The sequence below is a fragment of the Dryas octopetala genome, chromosome 2 (genome assembly GCF_963921425.1).
Source record: "Dryas octopetala chromosome 2, drDryOcto1.1, whole genome shotgun sequence".
In the NCBI taxonomy this organism is placed as follows: Eukaryota; Viridiplantae; Streptophyta; class Magnoliopsida; order Rosales; family Rosaceae; genus Dryas; species Dryas octopetala.
The window spans coordinates 4,698,580-4,718,593 of record NC_141367.1 but is presented as its reverse complement, the minus strand read 5'-3'; the positions used below and the strand labels follow the sequence as shown (position 1 = coordinate 4,718,593).

The 20,014-nt window shown below is 37.1% G+C and overlaps 2 protein-coding genes and 1 pseudogene across 2 annotated transcripts; 1 reads left to right on the top strand and 2 right to left on the bottom strand.

Moving 5' to 3' along the window:
* Positions 1 to 2,584: 2,584 nt before the first annotated feature.
* On the top strand, positions 2,585 to 3,236 carry CYS2 (PHYTOCYSTATIN 2). Its single transcript, XM_086234067.1, has one exon. The coding sequence runs from the start codon at positions 2,627 to 2,629 to the stop codon at positions 3,029 to 3,031; it is 405 nt and encodes a 134-aa protein (XP_086090193.1). The 5' UTR covers positions 2,585 to 2,626; the 3' UTR covers positions 3,032 to 3,236.
* A 1,219-nt stretch (positions 3,237 to 4,455) lies between these two features.
* LOC147292626 (small ribosomal subunit protein eS8) lies at positions 4,456 to 7,615 on the bottom strand. Its single transcript, XM_086231966.1, has 5 exons — positions 7,466 to 7,615; positions 7,267 to 7,339; positions 5,809 to 6,142; positions 4,967 to 5,136; positions 4,456 to 4,856 (listed from the first exon to the last, which is right to left on the bottom strand). The coding sequence occupies exons 1-5, from the start codon at positions 7,467 to 7,469 to the stop codon at positions 4,772 to 4,774; spliced, it is 666 nt and encodes a 221-aa protein (XP_086088092.1). The 5' UTR covers positions 7,470 to 7,615; the 3' UTR covers positions 4,456 to 4,771.
* Positions 7,616 to 15,513: 7,898 nt separating this feature from the next.
* On the bottom strand, positions 15,514 to 18,627 carry LOC147292625 (uncharacterized; annotated as a pseudogene).
* Positions 18,628 to 20,014: the final 1,387 nt, after the last annotated feature.

Here is a 20,014-nt window from a genome sequence, read left to right as displayed (position 1 = left end):
TTTCCATTATAAATTCGACATTCAGTTAGGATCACCACCATCATTGTTCACCAAAACAGAATAGTACGTACATGTGCTACAGTGTGAAAATTGGGGAAAAAATATATATATATGAAAATTTGAAATGAGGGTTTTTTTTTAAATTTTTTTTTTTAGTATATAATTGTGACTTCTCAACAGTTGTGCATTTTGTAACTACCATGCAGTCACATTATAAAAAGATTTAAGATTAGTTTATAGCTTATATAGGATTTAAACCATAAAGTCTACATACTATACTGTAAACTTGAAATGAAATCAAACCAGTAACAAATAACAAGTGAAGTAAATTGTGATTCCCACACAGTCATAGTTGTGTGATTGTCATGCAGTCCCGATTTGGTTCTCTAAAAATAAAATTATGAGTTTTTGAGCCTAAACTAGCGTTTCACGACGGTTCAAATTGTTTTTTTTTTTTGTTTAATTATGAGCGTTCAAACATTAAACATGGTGGTTAGCCCCAACTTGGTACGTAGTATAAATACCTAAACTAAAGCTAAAGCTAAAGCTATCAATTCAAAGAAAAAAATACCTAAACTAAAAAAGTTTTATTTCCCACTATATAAAAGAAAAGACTATATTTGGTACTTAATTAATATCTGCATGCTTTTTGTCAAATGTATTTCTCAACTATGGTGTTAAGTTGTTAGCTAGAAAATTTAGGTAACTTTTTTTTTTTTTTTTAGAGCAAATTATAATTAACACCCCTCAGGTTTTGGGTATTTTACAACTTGACCCTATACTTTTAATTTTTTCAATTTAGTATCTTACGTTTTGATTTACCTACAGTTCACTGTTGCTATATTTTTTACTATCTAATTATGCATTAATTTATGACTTGACAGTTGCGAATCTATATTTTTTTCCAACTTGTAAGGCCGAATGACCTCTCTGTGTGTGCATTTCCAGTACATCAAATTTGATATGGATTTTGGGGGATTGTTCATAAACCAAAAATCATATTAAACTGTTGAAAAACTTATTGTAGCGCAGTCTAGGAGGTTGTTTGACCTTACAAGTCAACAAAATACAGAATCTGCAAATAACACGTCATCAATTAACGTCTGATTAGACAGTCAGACAGACGACAATAGTAAATTATAAATAAATTAAAATATTAGATATCAAATTAAAAAAATTGAAATTATAATGTACAAGCTGTGAAACCCTCTAAACTTCAGGAGCGTAAATTTTAATTTGCACAAAATTTTAGATAACGTTTTGAAACGTCATGATGTCATCTTTTTGGCTTTTATCTCTTAAATCCTCCTCCCAGCTTCCATTTTCCACAACGCAAAGAGCTTTGGCAAGTTGCAAGCATGCAACCTCGAACGTGGCAGCCACCCAGTTAGGTCCACACGTGTCAGCCTCTCACGGTCGGTGTGATATCACGTAAAAACAAAGCCACTCTCTGCCACCGCAGTCCACAGTCCATACTCCCATACCCACATCAAGCTCAAGCGGCAGAACCCGAGGTGATAAGAACACAATAATAACGACAGTGTATATATATGAGATGCAATTATACAACAATATTGTGGCTTTGTGAGCTCTATCATTACCATACATAATTCCTACAAAAGTCGTTAATGAGAACCACTTTAATGTCTTAAACTTCCTAAAAAATTAATGGACTAGCTACCACTACCAGATTTTGTAATTTTAGTTTTTTTCAATATTTTAGTTAGGTTTTATATACTATTAATGACAAATTAAACCAATTTGTCAATTAATTAGACTTAAATGTCACATGGGGCTTTTGTGGAACTTTAAGATAGTAACCTAATTAAAATCCAATGATTTGATTGAAATAAATACCTAACTACATGAATATGGATACATGATTCAAAACGAAACTTAACTATACAAAATTGAGAGAATATATCACATCATGAATATAAAGTATCATTTATAATATGTGTTTTTGTTCATTCATTGTCATAAATTTTGAATTTGATCTTCAAATTTTACATGGTAATAGAATAAATGATCATGTATTAGGTTAAACATCCACAATATTCTCTTACATCATCATAATATAAATTGTTTACATGTTTAGTTGATTTTTTTTTTATTTTTTTGGTCAACTACATGTTTGGTTGATCAAATGTAAGGAAACTTGTTGAGAAAAAATTCCATTAAAAAGAAGCTGATTGAAATTGTGTTTGTGTTATAATTAGGAACTCCATACACTTTATTATTAGGCAATTAGGCATAGATGGTTATCTCGTCAAGTATATCCACAAATAGAAAACCATAGAAAACAAATTTCAATTTCCCAAAAAAAAAAAAAAGCAAAACCAAAGAGAAAAAGGAATCTCATCAAAAAATCCCTCTGGACTCTCTCTCTCTCTCTCTCTCTCTCTCTGCGTATACGTTTAGTGTCAAAGACACGTCGTTTTCGCAGCAATTGATAAAAGTTAAACAGACGCGGCACGCCGTTTGTGTTTTTATTTGCGTATCCAAACACCCCCATTTCTTTCACATCATATAAAACCGTCTATAAAACCTCCATCCCAGTCTCATTCTCATCCAAATCAAACGCTCATTTTCTCACAACCAAACACCATAAAGGCACAAACCAGCAATGGCGTCGATAACCTCACCGGCGGCGAAACTCTTGACGGTCACAGTCCTGATCTCGGTCCTCTGTTCGGCGTCGTACGGGTACGGAGGCACGGGCCGGGTCGGGGGCCGGACGCAGATCGAAGACGTGAAGACGAACACGAAGGTGCAGGAGTTGGGGCGGTTCTCGGTGACGGAGTACAACCGGAGCCTGAGGCGGAGCATCAGCCAGAGCAATGGCGGCGGAGAGCTCCAGTTCGCGGAGGTGGTGGAGGCGCAGAGCCAGGTGGTGTCGGGGATCAAGTACTACCTCAAGGTCTCTGCCGTACGGAACGGGGCCAACATGTTGTTCGATTCCGAGGTCGTCGTCAAGCCCTGGCTTCGCTCCAAACAACTGCTCAACTTTGCGCCCCATAATTCTGATTGAATTGGTTGATTAAGGGTTTCAATTAGGGTTTTCGATGGGGTATGGTTTAATTTGTGTGTGATAATTGCTACTGATCAAGCCGGTGTTTGTACTAATATTCCAGTTGCATGTTTGGTTTTTTTTTTTTTTTGTTATTTGTGCTGGGTGCTTGGATATTATGTAATGTAATCTTGTCCGTATGAATAAATGGGTAGTAATAAATCTTGTAAGCATGCAAGTTTAAACTAAAACTTCCTTTTTGGCCATGCAAATTTACTCATTTGGGAATTTTAGATAAACAGTTTTCACTTCCATTCCCACCATTTGGGCTTTCCATTGTCCATGTAGTTTTTCTTTTGCCTAAATGGTGCCTTTTTTGTTTTGTTTTTTCCATTGTCCAACTTTATGATATTTGATCTCGGGAAGGAAAGCAAAGTCAGTGCTACCCATAATACCTATCAATCTATCATGTTGTACTTTAGTATAATCCAAGGTGTAAGGCTAACATAAAGGCTACCTTATATGACTTCTATATCCTATAATACCTTCACTGGGTCAGGTGGGCTCTATCTTTCCTCGTTTATGTTCATTGTCACTCTCAGATATATTATCTGACTTTTGTCAAAGCCATGATATTTTGATCTTCTCATTCTCTCTCTCTCATGCTTATAAACCAAGATTGAATATTCCCCCTTTCTCTTATAATTAAGTGAAAATATTTCCTTACTTGATTGCTTAAAAGCCTCTGCCATTACATTTTACTGATCGTTGCAGGTAATTTAGGTGCAAAAGAGCTGTTTGCAGTAGTTGCTTGACTATTTTTAAGGATTTTAGAAACATCTTTTACCTATTATATTTAGTGATTTTGTATCTTCTTAGATGTTAGAATGGTGGATTAGTGATCATGAGGGTTATTTCTACCCAATTTTTGGCCCGTTTATCTGCAAAGCAGGACAAACTGTCATGACTCATGAGCTTGTAAAACCATTTTAAGATGTTCTATTTTTACAATGTGACATGCTTTTGTGCTCAATGTCCTAAAAAGAATTCTCAGTTTTGAAGGTCATGTTACACCTCATCGTTGAGCGTCACTGGATCTGTCATAGCTGCCCTTGTTGCTGACACCTTTGCGGAAAACTCATGCGTATTCCAATATTTGCATCTCAAACTGCCATTGGGACCAGAATCAACACAAATTTTCACAAGTGTGGAAACGTACCTATGTACTATGAATCATCTTGACCTCTATTTATGAGGTCATCTTGGACAGATTTTAATGGGAGGACTTGATTTATGCACGCTAGTTAATATGAAAGACACATTATCAACGACTGACATTGAGAAAAAAATGAAGATGAGGAACCAATCTGTTGTTTGGCCCAAAAGTATAGGAACCATTTGTGATATATAAAAAAAAAAAAAAAAGAACTTTTTCCATAGGGATATTAACTTTTAAGTCTTTAAAGCTCAATTGACAAACATAAGAATTCTACAGACTTCTCCAGACCAAGTTGTCTACACCAAATTACTTGGATTTGCAAATTAAATATATAAAAGAACAAGAAAAGAAAACCCAGCTAGTGATGGGTTAACCAAAATAGTCAAAATCTTCTAATCTCGAATACCAGATATGCCAAGCAAAGACTTCAAAGATTTGCATTAGCAAAGGCAACCAACATATAAGTCCTAGACAGATGAAAAGGGTGTACTTAGACAAATCTCAATGAAAAGCCAAAAAAGAAAAGGGTCTTAATAAACTGTTTAAGCAGCAGCACCAGCACCCTTCCCCTTCTTCCTCTGGAGCTTCTTCATGTAAAACTCCAGCTCCTTACCTTCCAAGATGTACCTGACAAAAAGGTTATGTAGAAAACAAAAAGAAGATAATTAATTCAAAAAACAAAATAAGATTATGCAACAAATACACTTGGGTAATATTAAACTTATATTATTACTCACCCGTCAGCTCTGCCACATTGGCCTGGACGGGAAGATATGCAAGCCAATAATCTTCCACCACCAAACTGCTCTTCAATATGGGGATCTAGCGTACGGCCCTGCTGACGCTTCTCAAGTTTCCTGGTGACATGATTACTCTTCTTTGTTTCCTCTGTAGTTGCTTCTCCCTCCTGTTTATGCATATACAAGAAGAAACTTGTTAGTTTGATCAAAACTAAATACGGCATAAATGATCATTTCACTAACTAATACAAACCAAGGCTTGTAAAGTATATGAGGGGGGAGGGGGAACATGCACGCTTACAAGCAAACACAGATGAGGTTAAAAGTATCCTGCTGTCAGAAATCTTAGACATAGACACATGATGAGTTTTGAGAGAAATTAGAGGAAAGCTCATGTAAAATTTATAAGTAAATGATAAAACCTTAGTGGGCCCTACAATAAATATCTATGTACATTCCTTTGTTACTGTCAATAAAATTTGATCATTTCTCCTCTGAAAACTCCCCTCATTTCCACAAAATGTATCTCAGTACTCAAAAGAAATACTTACATATGAAGAAGACTGAATCCTAGAAACCAAAAATCTGTGATAAAATTTGTAATGGAATACATGGCCATTCTTCTTTAAGAATATAAGCTTTACTGAACAAAGCTTAGAAAGCTAATTTACCATATGCACCCTCCATAGCATTCAGAGTTTAAAAAAATATTAAAAACAAATAATATTGCTTTAAAAAGAAAATCTATTAAATTTCAGACAACCTATAAACTGATCAAACCTTCAACATTTACCTCTTGACAAATAAAGGTATCCAAATTCAGAAAGCTTTTATGTTACCTCTGGCGTATCCTTCTTAGCAGCAGCAGCCTTCTTCTTTCTGCCAATTTCAACTCCATAATGCTGAAGGTACCATTGCTTAAATGGAGCTGCATCCACCTGGACGATGGCACTTTTCACCAGAGTTTGTGTTCTAACAAGTTCATTGTTTGAGGCATTGTACACCACATCGAGGAGACGCGTTTTACGAGTAACAGTTTCACTACCCCATGAGAAGTTGCCAGTATCCAATCTGAGAGCCCTCCATTTCACATTGCCTCCTCTTACACGGATTCGCCTTACAGTCTTGTTGCTAGAAAGCTTAGTATTTGCAGGCTGACGGCCAAGCTCATACCTGCACACAATAAAATTATGAAAAAATGAGAATAAATAACAAAAAAATTGGTGTAGCATGCAAATGTTGATTTAAGCCCTCACATATTCAAGAAAAATCAATCATCTCAGTCCTAACAAAAACATGAAGCATAATTATTTGTTGTCAATTAACTTTCAACTTGCCTAGGTTGCTAAATAGTCGAGTATATAAAGAAATGGCAATGATCTCTGAATTCCCAGCCTTGGAAATGTCAAGTGCACAAGCTCTTTATGTAGCTTGACTATCTGATAAAGTAGGTACCTTGGGTTACCCTTTCAAAGGGATTCAAAACCTAAACTTATTTATCTCCTTTTTTTTTCATGCAAATGGGACAGACTCTCGGATATACAACCTAACCATCAACATAAGCACAAAATCTGAACTTAACATCTAAAGTGTTATTGCAGTCTTTTTAGTGAATCACTGCCCCAACTGGGGGCATAAGAATACAAATAAGAAAATAATTAAGAGGACTAACAAACTCCCAAATGCATTAACAGCAGCAATGACCAACCATGATGAAATTATTATTGTTTTGTGTACCATAATTAAACCCAGATAACATAAGATAAAGCATGTACTATAATCAAAACTAACAAAAAGCATAACAAACAAAACAGAAGAAACTAAACTGATATCAATAAAACGTGTTTGGTTGCCTAGAAAACAGAATGAAAAAATGAAAAGGAACATGAGTTTAAGAAGATTCAGCCCTGACAAAACATTTATTAAATAAAACTTGGTTCTAATTCTATATTATGCTTGGTGATTATAATTTAAATACGAACATTGAAGGTAGAGGAACTTCAGTTTCTTTCACTCAAATTCTCTAAACAACTTCACCATAATCTAGTCATAATTTCGATGATAAACCAGTCATTAGTCTAGCAATCCAACAAAATCGGAGATCTACAGCCATAAAATGGAAGACCGCATCAAAAACCCAGAAATAATTTATAGTCAGTAACATATCTGTAGAATAATTGATGTAGAACAAGAACTGCACAAAATATTCCAAACCCCAATCAACATATGATGGAAAATGGCGGAAAAAGAGAACAACCCGAGAAAAAGAAATGGGGTAGAAAGTAGGAAGTAATTACTTTCGCTTCTTCCTCCAGGCCTTCTTCTTGCCTCCAGTGGCACGCCTCTTGTGCATCGAGTCACGTGAGATACCTGCATAGCATCACAAAATCAAAACCGTATCCGTTACACTACACAGAGAGAGAAAAAGAGAGGTAGAGAGAGAGAGAGAGGGAGAGAGAGAGGGAGAAAGAGAGAGAGGGAGAGTCTGAGCGGTACCCATGGCTGCTGAGTGAGACCAGGAACGGGAGCTCTCCGCTTTTCTTCGCTTCGGCTAGAGATAACCCTTAAGCCCTCCCTCGCTTAAAAGAGGGTGGATGTGAAACCCTACAGCACTATAATACGAGGATCAAGGACATTTTCGTCCTTTTGAAGTGGCTCCCGAGTTCTCTTCTGAAGTTCAGAAGTTGTGAGGTCTGTTTTTTTTTTTTTCTTTCTTCCTTTGATCAAGATAAATTAATAAGAGTGCTGCACACCCTAAATTTCTCTTTGCACACCCTTTCTTGAAAAAAAAAAAAAAAAACTCAAGGAAAAAGACCATTTGGCCCTTCCCTCACCCACACACCCCATCCCCATCTCCCCCCCGTACACACCCCACCCCTCACCTGCAAATTTCCCTCACCTGCAAATTTTTTTTTTTCTTCTTCACCGTCGCACCCTCCACCCTTTATCTTCTTCTTCTTCTTCCCCCCACCCCAACCACCTCCCCCCGAGCCCTCCCCTCCTCTCCTCTCCTCTCCTCTCCTCTCCGACTCCTCCCCCCTTGCTCTGTTTTTTTTCCCTCCGCCGATCACCACCTTCCTCGCACCAGCAGCACCACATTCCTCGCAGAACCACCACCGCGCGCCACCACCTTCCTCGCAGCTAGCTCACCGTCGCGCGCCGGAGAGAAGATAACTTAAAAAAAAAAAAAAATTGGAGTGGGTTTGGCGGACCAGTGCCGAACCCGATGGTTTCGTTCGGTAAGTACCTACCGAACAATCCTATTCTATTCGGCGGGTACCTGTCGAACGAAACCACCGGGTTCGGCACTGGTCCGCCGAACCCGCTGCATTTTTTTTTTTATTTGTTTGGCTGTCTGCTGGGTGAGAGGAGAGAGGGAAGGAGAGAGAGAGAGAGAGAGCGCTGCGCGCGGTGGCTGGAGGGCTGGGGTGGTCGGGGCTGGGTTGAGCGCGGGGAGGGTGGTGCAGCAGGGAGGAGAGAGAGGGGTGGTGCATGGTGGTGGGCACGGGGAGAGTGGTGCAGCAGGGTGGTGGGCGCACGGTGGTGGTGCTACGCGCGGGGAGGGTGGTGCAGCAGGGTGGTGGGCGCAAGGTGGTGGTGCTGCGCGCGGGGAGGGTAGTGCAGCATGGTGGTGGGCGCGGGGAGGGTGGTGCAGCAGGGTGGTGGGCGCACGATGGTGGTGCTGCGCGCGGGGAGGGTGGTGCAGCATGGTGGAGAGGTGGGGAGGGGGTGTGTACGGAGGGGGGGGAGATGGGGATGGGGTGTGTGAGTTTTTGGTGTGTGTGTGTGTTTTTTTTTTCTGTTTAGGGAGGGTGTGCAAAAAGAAAAATGGATGGGGGTGTGTGGGTGAGGGAAGGGCCAAATGGTCTTTTCCCTTTGAGTTTTTTTTTTTTTTTCAAGAAAGGGTGTGCAAAGAGAAATTTAGGGTGTGCAAATAGCAGCACTCATTAATAAAAAGACTAAAGTCCTTTAAAAAAATAAAGGCTTTTTGCACTAATAAATCTCTCTCCTAAAACGACTCTTTAGAGGATTTTGAACAGGATAGTGTTAGAGAGACCATCTCTTTGTATCATCTAGTGTTCCATTTCTCTAATAGAGATAGGATCCATCAATATAAGTGGGGTCCACCTCTATAAAAGAAATGGTACACTAGATGGTATAAAGAGATGGTCTCCCTAACATTTTTCTTTCAAAAAATAAAAACAAAAAGACTAAAGTCCAATTCAATCAAGGGTTCTTTAGACATAGCACCAATTTGAGAAAGGACTTTTAGATGCGACTCATTTTGATTTTTTTATCTAGATTCAAATTCTCTGTTAATCTCTTGTGTATTAATCTTATACTAATTAATTAAAACTACATCGGTTTACAGTGTAGGTCAATTATCGAAACTGTTCATCTTTCTAAGTTAAAACCCTTGTTTGAGTCCCCTTTTTTATAGGTTGGTCTCTTTTTTAAGTCGGTACCCTTGTTTGGGTTGGTCCATTTTTTGAATCGGTCTCCTACATAAGTTAAGAGCCTACATAGGTCACACATGTTGACGTCTGTTACAAGTTTGTGCATGGGGTCTTGGCTCTCCACAATAGTTACAAGTTGTCCTATAAAAGGGAGTAAGACAACAGTTGCCATTGTTTTTCATATAATACACGCAAAAGTAAAATTGATGCAAGGCACTTGAATTATTTTGAAAGAATATATGAGAGTGGACCCCCTGGAATAGGATTAAGGCGACGAACAATATCTCTATTCAACATAATAGTTGGTTGAAGGTAAGAATCCATCAACGAAAAAACTTCTAGCTAAATTTCTGAGTGGAATTTCTCAATTTCTACCTAATACATGTATTAGGAGCTACTCCTAATGGGAGAACAATAAATCAAAAATATGATCAACATAAGAATTCGCTGAATTTGCACAGGACCTTCCCATTTTTTTGTCAATAACAATTTAAAAGGGAGATATTGGTTCATTAGCCCAAAATGGCAGAGGAGTGGGAGGACTAGTGGGAGGATTAGTGGGAGAACTTGTAGGAGAAGGGGTACGAGAGCGAAAGCCAGATGGCCGATGGGATGTGGATAGCCTATGGGATCCAGAGGACTTAGGATTCTTAGGGAGCTCGATAGAGAACGAAAATGGTCCAAAAAGGACAGAGAAGGACCTCTGAATATAAAGAGCACATAATCAGGCATAGAGAACCCAAAAGGTCTATAATGGACCTAGGACCCTCTGAGTAGAGCGAACACATGACCAGGCATAGAGAACCCAAAGGGTCCAGAATAGACAGTAAACCCTGTGAGCTCCAACAATATAAGGCGAAGACTAAGTGAAATCTCGGTAAGAGAGTGTTGATGGAAAGGAGATAGTGAAATGCAGAAGAAAGAAATGGTATGCGGTTATAAGACTGTATAACGAAATCCCTGGGTAAAATGTAAATAACATTCAGAGGCAAATGAGCTTACGCCGTGTCAATCTCAGATGAGCTTGCGTGCTTGTTGTTTTCGCGTTTAAGGAAGAAATGTACCATTCACAGTGAGAGTGTAAGAGAAGAATGAAGAAAAAACTAAGGTGCAAGGGAGAAACGAAGAAGAAGGAAGAAAAAACTAAGGTGCAAGGGAGGAACAAAAGACCAAATTTGAAGTAGTTGTATAAAAATCTCAAAACTTAATTATGGGTACCAAGTAGTAAAACGTGTCAAAGTTGAGGTATTAAATTGCAGCTTCCCCTAATAAAAATACATAGTTATGTTTAAAAGTTATTGATTAGTAATTTACAAGTCCTCAATGTCATCAGTTCATTATGCCATTGAGTAGCACTTGTACATTAAAGACTTAAGTCCCGATCCCATTAGGTCGACACTCACGTTTATCAACATGCATGACCCACGTAGGCTCTTAACTCATGTAGGAGATCAATTCAAAAAAGTGACCGATCCATAAAGACTGACCCAAACAAGGGTACCGACCTAAAAAAAGGACCGACCTTGTGAAGACCAACCAAAAGGGGGACCAACTCATTTTTTTAAAAAAGAAGATCGACCTGAGAAGACCAACCAAAACAATATTCGACCCAAAAAGATCTACCTAAAATGAATATAAACCACATTGCATATCGTCCATATTTGCAACAGACTACATTGTAGATCGACTATATTTGCACGTCAACATTAACAGCAACAACATTACATACCAATTGCATTTCATACCAATCATATTGCATACTGACCACATTGCATGCCAACAATTTTTCAACTTGGCCAACAAACCAAGCCAAAGCAATGATCTTGAAAAGTTTTTGAAACTTTGTTTTATCATGTTTCTAAACTTCTAGGATTTAATCCTAAGGTCTCAATATTAATTCATATGCTACAATCATGAGCATATAAGTAAATGCATTGCATGCATACATACATACATACATACATGCATTCTTGATCACTTGCAATCTTCTAGTCAATTATGGTTCCAAATAGTCAAGTATACTTCCACTAGTTTATTTGCCAAAAACAAAACAATTTTGTTTTAATAAACATTTCAAAATTGGGAATACCCATCAACTATTTATTTAGGAACCATGTCTCAAGTAATTTATTATAACTCCATAGTTTTTTCAAAAAGTTTATTTTAAAATTGGAATTACCCATAAATTACTTATATGAATTAAATTCATTTTCTTGACTTAGAAATTGCAATGACCTTTATAATGTTTATGGACAACAAAGTTTGATTCAATGAGAGTCACATCATTGAACCAATGAGCCTTGGGTGGGTAATCCAATTTTTAATTAGGCGTTAACTAATTTAAATGTAATTGGACCTTTGGGACTCAAACTTGGACCATTGGGCTTGCACTCCTCTTCTTGGACTTTCTCCACCTCTTTGGATTTTCTTCATCTTTTTGGACTTAATGGTTACATTACACTTACATACTCAAGTAAGAAACTCTAGCCCAATGACTCTAGAGGGAATTACATACTCAAGGGAGATAGAAATTCTAAAAAATTAGAGAGGCAAGGCATACAATAGGGGTGGGTTCGGTACGGTTACCATACCGAAACACCCATACCGAATTTCGACCGATATGGGTTGGTAACTGATAACTTCGGCATCGGTCGGAGAGTGGCGGTATCGGTCGGCGAGCGGCGGTCCGACTACAACACCAAAATAAAAAAAATCACAGAGAAGGGGGAGAGATAAGACAGAGAGAGGGAGAGAGGGAGGGGTTGATGGTGATGAACTGATGATGAATTGATTGTGGTTGGGGCTGTGGTCGCACAGAGAAAGAAAAAGAAGGGGAAAAGAAGAGAAGAGAAAAGAAGAGACACGGGTGGGAGGAGAGAGAAGAAGAAAAAGAAAAGAAAGAAAGGGGGGGGGGCACGTGGGTTAGGGGGAAAGGAAAATAAAATAAAATTTTATTTTATTTTATTTTGTATATGAATAAATAAGGTATTTTGGGGTTTTGTTTAGGGTTTGGATTTTGGGGTTTAGGGTATTTTGGGGTTTCAAATTTCAATTGGGGTTTGGAATTTTATATTTTTATTACATATGTTTTTTATAATTTATAATATATAGTCAATAACTTAATAGTTTACATGTTTTTTAATTTATATCATCTTCTAAACCTTAGGGTATATGGTATAGGTCATATACCTAATAGGGCCGTTAGGCTAAATGGCTAATACCATATACTAATAATAATATATTATACCATATTATACATTTATGATTGAGGTAATTACATAAATCATAAATAGTCCATAACTCCATAGTTCATATTGATATTAATATATTATATCATATTATACCATATTTTACTATATTATATCATATTATACAATATACTAAATTACTAATATTATATCATATTGATATAAATAATAGAAAATTAGAAATGTATTATATAAAATTATAAATTATATAGAAAGGTAATACTAAGTATTTTATATTTAGGGTATACCAATATAGTATAGAAATGTATAAAAATGAATTATTTTAATTATACTTTTTCAATATACGGTCGGTATCGGTATACCGTCGGTACCGGGTTTTGTAAACCAATACCATTACCGAATTCATCGGTATTTTCGGTATCGGTATTTTTCAGTATAAAATCGGTTCGGTATCAGTATTTTTCGGTATTTCGGTATTTTTACCCAGCCCTAGCATACAAGCCTTATTTACATACAACTCAAATAAATGAATAATTACAAAACCACCACATTCAACCATGCACATTCATAGTCGGCCAATCACATAGTGTCATACTATTGGTTTTGTCCATAATCATCATGTATGTTATTCTAATTCAACAATTAAATAACATAGATACACCAATCCATGAAGTCCTTCCACATGGGTGTAAATATCAAATCTTGGATTCTTTGGGTGCAACAAAGTTTCTAGTTTCAAAAAGCTTTCATTTTAAAAACCTTTCAAGAAACCAATTTCCAATTTGGTTTTAGATAAAAGAATCCATAAAAGGCATTTCATGGTTTATGCAATAAAACAAGTAAACCATCACTTTGATTATGACAAATATAATCAACAAGAGCTCAACTAGGCTTATGGAATCAAGTGTACACCAATGTGTTAACACTTCCAATCAAATGCCTTTAGTTTCATTTATTCACAACAAACCAAAGCAATAGGTTTATAAAAACATGATAAAACAAAGTTTCAAAAACTTTTCAAGATCACATATTTATCAAAACCTATAAATACCCAAAACATTATAATGCACAAATTCAAAAATTATACAAAACCAAGACAAGAACAACCAAAAACACCCACTAGGGGGTTTGGGCATCACAATGAGTTGGTGATGCCGAAATCCCCTCTCTATGCTAAACCCATGCTAGGGGTGGGAATGGGTTGATTTTACCGGCCATTACCGACTAACCGACCCATTATCGGCTAGCCGATAATTCTACCAACAACCAACCCACCAAGTCGGGCCTATAATACTAACCGAACCATCAAAGTTAGTTCAAATGTTGGTTTTGAAATTGATCAAATGTTAGTCTAATAATTTCAATCAACCCACTTATATCGGTCTTATCAGCAACCGACTCGCAACTGACCCACAATGGATGGGTCGGTTGTTGGTTGTCAGAAATGGCCTTATTGGCCTTTTCGGGTCGGGTCGATTGTTTGGCCGATATGTAACGACCCGACCCATTCCCACCCCTATATATAGCCATACCCACATGTGTTTTCATGTATTTAGTGCTCTAATCTACATTTTTCATTTCTAAACAACTATTGGCTATGATACCAATTGAATGGAAAACATAATTAGGGATTCAAAAAATTTGTGCATTCCCTTGTAAAAACCCAAGATCATAGCTGTTATAGACTATGGAAAAAAAAAAACAAATGAGAGAAAGAGATTTGAAATTACCTTTGAAGCCAAAAAGAGCCCCTTGTGCTAACTCTTGGGGGTTTCCTCTCTTGGTGGTTTCGGCCAAGGTGAGAGTTTCACCTTCTCCTCCTTTTGCTCCAATAGCTTGGTTCTCCTAATTGTGGGGACCAAGGTTAATTTTCATAAATGCCCAAGGGTAATTAAGGACAAATGATAAAAATATGACAGTACCTACCATAGGGAAATACACTTTCAATATCAAAGGACCTACTCCTTAATTGAATAAAGGACCAACGAAAGGATGAACTACCTTTATGAGGTAGTCACTTAACTAGGTGGTCACCTAACAAGATAGCCTCCCATCATTAAGGTACTACAAAGATGACCTCCACCTATCCATGGGAAATGGGAGTAACTAACCAAGAGGTGCCTAACTCATCTCAAAGCTTAGTAAGGTGGGAACCTTTATCCTTGTATAGGGTTTAGGTTACGGACCAACAAGGAAAGTAAGAACCTCCGTGTTATTAGTGTGAAGGACCTCCCAATAACCATCAACGAACCTAAAAGGGGAATCCAATTAGGATTGGACCTCCTTCATAACAAAAGACGAGCTTGAATCTTCCCCAAACAAGGATTCAAGCATAGGAGTTCACTTCTATTAGGAGTACTTTCCGGTTATTACAAGCATAATAAGCTTACAATCCTTAGGCTATGAGGATTGGTTCATCCTCTATAAATACACACTCTCATGAGATTTATTAGACTAATTTATTAGGTTTTATTTATTTTTCTAGATTAGATTTTTATTAATTAGTTTTTGTTTTGTTATTTAGGAGAGAAAAGGCCCAAAGAAGAAAAAAATGTTCAGCCCAAATTAAGAAAGAGAGAAAAATGAAAGAGCCCAGCAAGAAAGAAAGAAAGAAAAGCCCAATACGCCCAGCCCGTTTCCAGGGAAGCTGAATGGTCACAAATGGGAGGAAGCTTCCTCCCTCTTTCCGCGCCTCTCTCTCTCTCTCTCTCTCTCTCTCTCTCTCTCTCTTTCACTCTCTCCTGCAGTCAACAGCTGTTATGCGTCCCAACCCAGTCGCCTGCCCTCATTCTCTCTGCACCTGGCGAAGAAAAGGGCAGCAACACAGCTGCTTCCAGCCATGTTTTTCGTGTAGCCTTTCTCTCTCCTCCTGGCCTCTCTAAGCACGACACCTGGCCCCTATTCCAACCTTTTGCCAGCCCCTCTCTCTAATTACTGGCCCATTCACACACCGCCACATGTCCTCTTTCCCCAATGACTTGAACAATGATATAGTTTGGGGCTTGTCCAAAATGATGCTCATGGCATCAATTTGCTCAAAAGCAGAAAGTCCTATTTTTTTTAGTTCATCAGCAATGTCACTACGATCTTCATTACCTTTCACTATAGCATCAGTTACAGCTTGCATTCTTTTTCCAGATTCTGCAAATAGTTTTTCCAATGTAAGAAATATGATATTTGTTCCATCACTTGAGTTTCCAATTGGTCTTTTCCTCTTTTTTTGACTGTTCTGAGATTGACTGCTTTCTTGGTTCATTGACATGGAAGATACATCATTCTCAGTTCCAATTTCACTTCTACTAACATCATTATGGCTTTTCTCCTCCATCATCTCAATAGGGGCTTCTGATCCTCTTCCAGTAGCATGGTCATTTCCATATATATTAGCAAATCTTTTAAAAAGTGGAAAATGTTTGTTTCTTCATCCTTCTGCATATTTGTTTTTCTACATTAAATAAGGAAATCATTAATTTAATTTCAACATATAACATAAAGCAAAGAGAGAAATAAGTATGTCCAGTGGTTCTTATTATTTGGTGGCACAAAGAGCAATATGCACATAAAGCAAAATGCACAAAGAGCAATAATCTGCAGTATGCACAGAGAGCAAACTGCACATAAAAAGTTTACTACAATCTGCATTATTACTATTTGTTGGCTTTTATTTAGTACAAGCAATGGACATGTTTTCTTATTTATATGCAAGGAGTAAAATTTCGGTTTCGAGGAAATTTTCAATGGAAATTTTCGCAGAAATTTCGATTTCGACAAAATTAAACAAAAACGACGAAAATTACTATCAAAATACGAAAATTGCTATCAAAATACGAAAATTTTGAATGAAACTTGACTATATATTTATTTAACATATTATCTACTATATTGATAAAAAAATATTGAAGAAACCAAATTATATAGTAGGTTTCATGTGATATAAGATGAATATAATGCACGCTGAAGGCAGATACTGTTAAATAAAATTAGTATCTTCTTTATACTCTATAATCTATACACTAAACTCTATATACTTTATAATCTATACTCTATATTCTTTAGGATATGGTATAAGATATTAGGATTTAGGCTCTTTAGGGTATTTTTAATTATTTTTTATATAGAAATGTATTAAGGTTTAGGTTTTAAAAACAACTAAACAAAACCCTAAAAGAGCCAAATCAAACCCTAAACGAAACCCCAAACTTTTTTTTTTTTTAATTTCCAATTGCCTAAAGGCCCCAAACCCCAATCAACCCTAAACCCTAAACTTTTTTTTTTTCTTTTTTAATTTAATTTAATTTAATTTTTTTCTTTCTTTCCTTCATTTTCCTCCCGTGACTCTCTCTTCCTTTTCCTCTTCTTTCTTCCTCTTTCTTTTTTTCTTTCCACGCAGAGGCATCTCTTCTCTCTGTGACTCTCTCTTCTTTTTCCTCTTTCTGTTTTCTTTCCACGCAGAGGCATATCTTCTCTCTCCTTCTTCCTCCTTCCTCCTTCTCCCTCTTTTCCTCCTCTCCCTCTCAGATCTCTCTCCCTCTCCCCAACCTCATCTCTCTCTCTCTCTCTCTCTCTAACAGCCTCATCTCGTCCCTGCCACCGAAACCCTATTCCAGATCTCTTCTCTCTCTCTCCCCAACCTCATTGCAGGGGGAGAAGACAGAGAGAAGAGAAAGAAAGAGAGATCTGAGTCTTGGGCTGGAAGTATTAGTCACTGTGGCGAAATTTCGTCCAAATTTTGCCGAAACTTGGAAAAATTTTACAAAAACACACGTGCTCTGTGTTCGAAATTTCAGGCAAAATTTAAGAGAAATTTCGCAAAATTACCGAAATAATACCGAAAAATAATTGATATATGATAAAATTTCGAGACCCAAAAAAAAAATGAAAAATTTCGGCAAAAGTTAGCCGAAATTTTCGAAATTTCATTCATTGTTTATATGTTAGTCTTGCAAATAAATTTTGTATTTGGAGTTCAAAACATAATGGCCCAATTGTAGAAACAATTATGGAGTTAAATAATTTTCTTAGATCAAGTAATTAATCAACCTCCTCTTTGCATTGTATACAAGTACAGAGGCATACACAAGCATGCAAGTTATCTGGGAATTAAGCACATGCAGTCGAAACATATGCATAGACTTCAAGTCTTAAGGATGAGTAAACCATTTACTTTGACTAATATGTTGAGTATTAATTATAATAATACGGGAATGCATTTCCCCTTTATTGCAGCCAAGATATGAATGTGCAGCGAAGAGAGAGAAAGAGAGATGTCTCTCTAGTCTCTTAAATTGTGCTTAACATAGCTCAAGTAAATACAGAACCAATTTAATTAATTTACAAAAAAAAGAAGTATAATAATTTTGGCAGTGTATAACACATGAAGTAAACATATGGATAGGGAGAATACTACAATTACATGCACATAAGTCTGCCATGCATAGTTACTGTCGACCTCAATGCATTTCTTGGCATCATTAGCATCAGCATCAGCCCCAGCCCCACCACACCCAACTTCGACCCTCCCCACCCCCACCTCCACCTTCTCCCTTCTTCGAACAAAATTTCGTTTCGGTAATATTTCGAAACCTCAAAAAAATGGAAATTTCGAGGAAATTTTTGAAATTGAATTCTGTGTATGTAAATATATATATATAGATAATTGAGATATTGACTTGGTAAATTAGTTTTGGATAAAAGTAATAACCAAATTTTGATCGATTAACCAAGTTTGACTTGTCATTTTATTTAGGATAATTGATAGATAAAATGATATACCCCAACAAACTAATCCCTCCATACATGGCCAGCCCACTATAGGATTTTAAGGAAATTTTGATTTCCTACTTACACTATAAATTAAGAATTATTTATCCTACATAAGTGTAAGTGAGTGTCCACCTAAGGTTCAGACTTTCCAGTACGTTCTTTTACCTTCTTGAGAGTTTAGGGAAGAGCATAAAAGAAAGTCAAACCTCTCAAATACATAGCCGGCCATACATAGGAGAGAAGAGTTTTGATTGTAAGCTAGCACTTTTGATCATCACTTTCATTTACCTTACTCGGATCACATTCTTGTGGACTATTCTTAGAGACACGATACTTGTGGTGCAAAAGATGAATCCAAAGGTAGAAGAAAATAAGCCACCATGAACAAGCAAAACTCCATTGATAAACAAAAGCAGGTATTCTTTTATCCTAGTTCATGTTCTATTGAACAAGCATAGCTCAATTGTTATATTTTATAAATTCTTTTAAAATTTGACCTGATTTTGCCCAAATTTAAATATTTGAATTTTGACTTAAATTTTGGTATGGTTGGGTAGTGCTCGGCTCTACGAGTGTGTGAGAGAAGTGGGATGACTAGTAGGAGGGGTACGAGAGCGAGAGCTGATAGGATTTGGAAGGCCTAGGAGACCCAACAAGCTCGAGAGAGGGCCTATGGGATCCGTAGGACCAAGGGTTCTTAGGAGCTGGAAAGAGAATGGAAATGGTCAAAAAGGGGTAGAGAAGGACCCACCAAATATAAAGAACACATGATCAGGCACAATGAACCCAAAGGGTCTAGAATGGACATTGGGCAATGTGAGCTCCAACAAGAAAGGAGATAGTGAAATGCAAGAAAAAAGAAACGATGTTCGGTTATAAGACTTTGTAATGAATTCCCTAGGTGAAATGTAAATAATATTGTGAGGCAATGGAGCTTGCGTAGTGTCCATCTCGAATAAGCTTCCACACTGGTTGTTTCCTCATTTAAGGAAGAAACTTGGCATTGACGTACAGTGAGAGTGTAAGAGAAGAAGGAAGAGAAAACTAAGGTGCGAGGGAGGAATAGAGAAGAAGGAAGAAAAAACTAAGGTGCGAGGGAGGAACACAACACCAAATTTGAAGTAGATGTATGAAAATGTCAAAACTTAAATATGGGTAACAAGTAGTAAAACGTGTCAAAGTTGAGGTATTAAATTACAGCTTCCCCTAATAAAATGCATAGTTGTGTTTAAAAGTTATTGATTAGTAATTAACAAGTCCAATATCATCAGCGCATTATGTCATTGAGTAGTACTCGTACATTGAATACTTAAGTCCTGACCTCGGTAGGTCGGAACTCACTTTTGTCAACATGCATGACCCACATAGACTCTTAACTCATGTAGGAGACTGATTCAAAAATGGGACTGATCTGTAAAGATTGACCCAAACAAGGGTACCGACCTAAATTAAAAATTGGACTGACTCGAGAAGACCAACCCATAAAAAAAAAAAAAAAAAACCGACCTAAGATGACCAACAAAAAGGGGGACCAACCCATAAAAATAATAGGACCGACTCGAGAAGACCAACCAAAATGAGACTAACCCAAAAAGATTGACCTAAAAGGAATATAA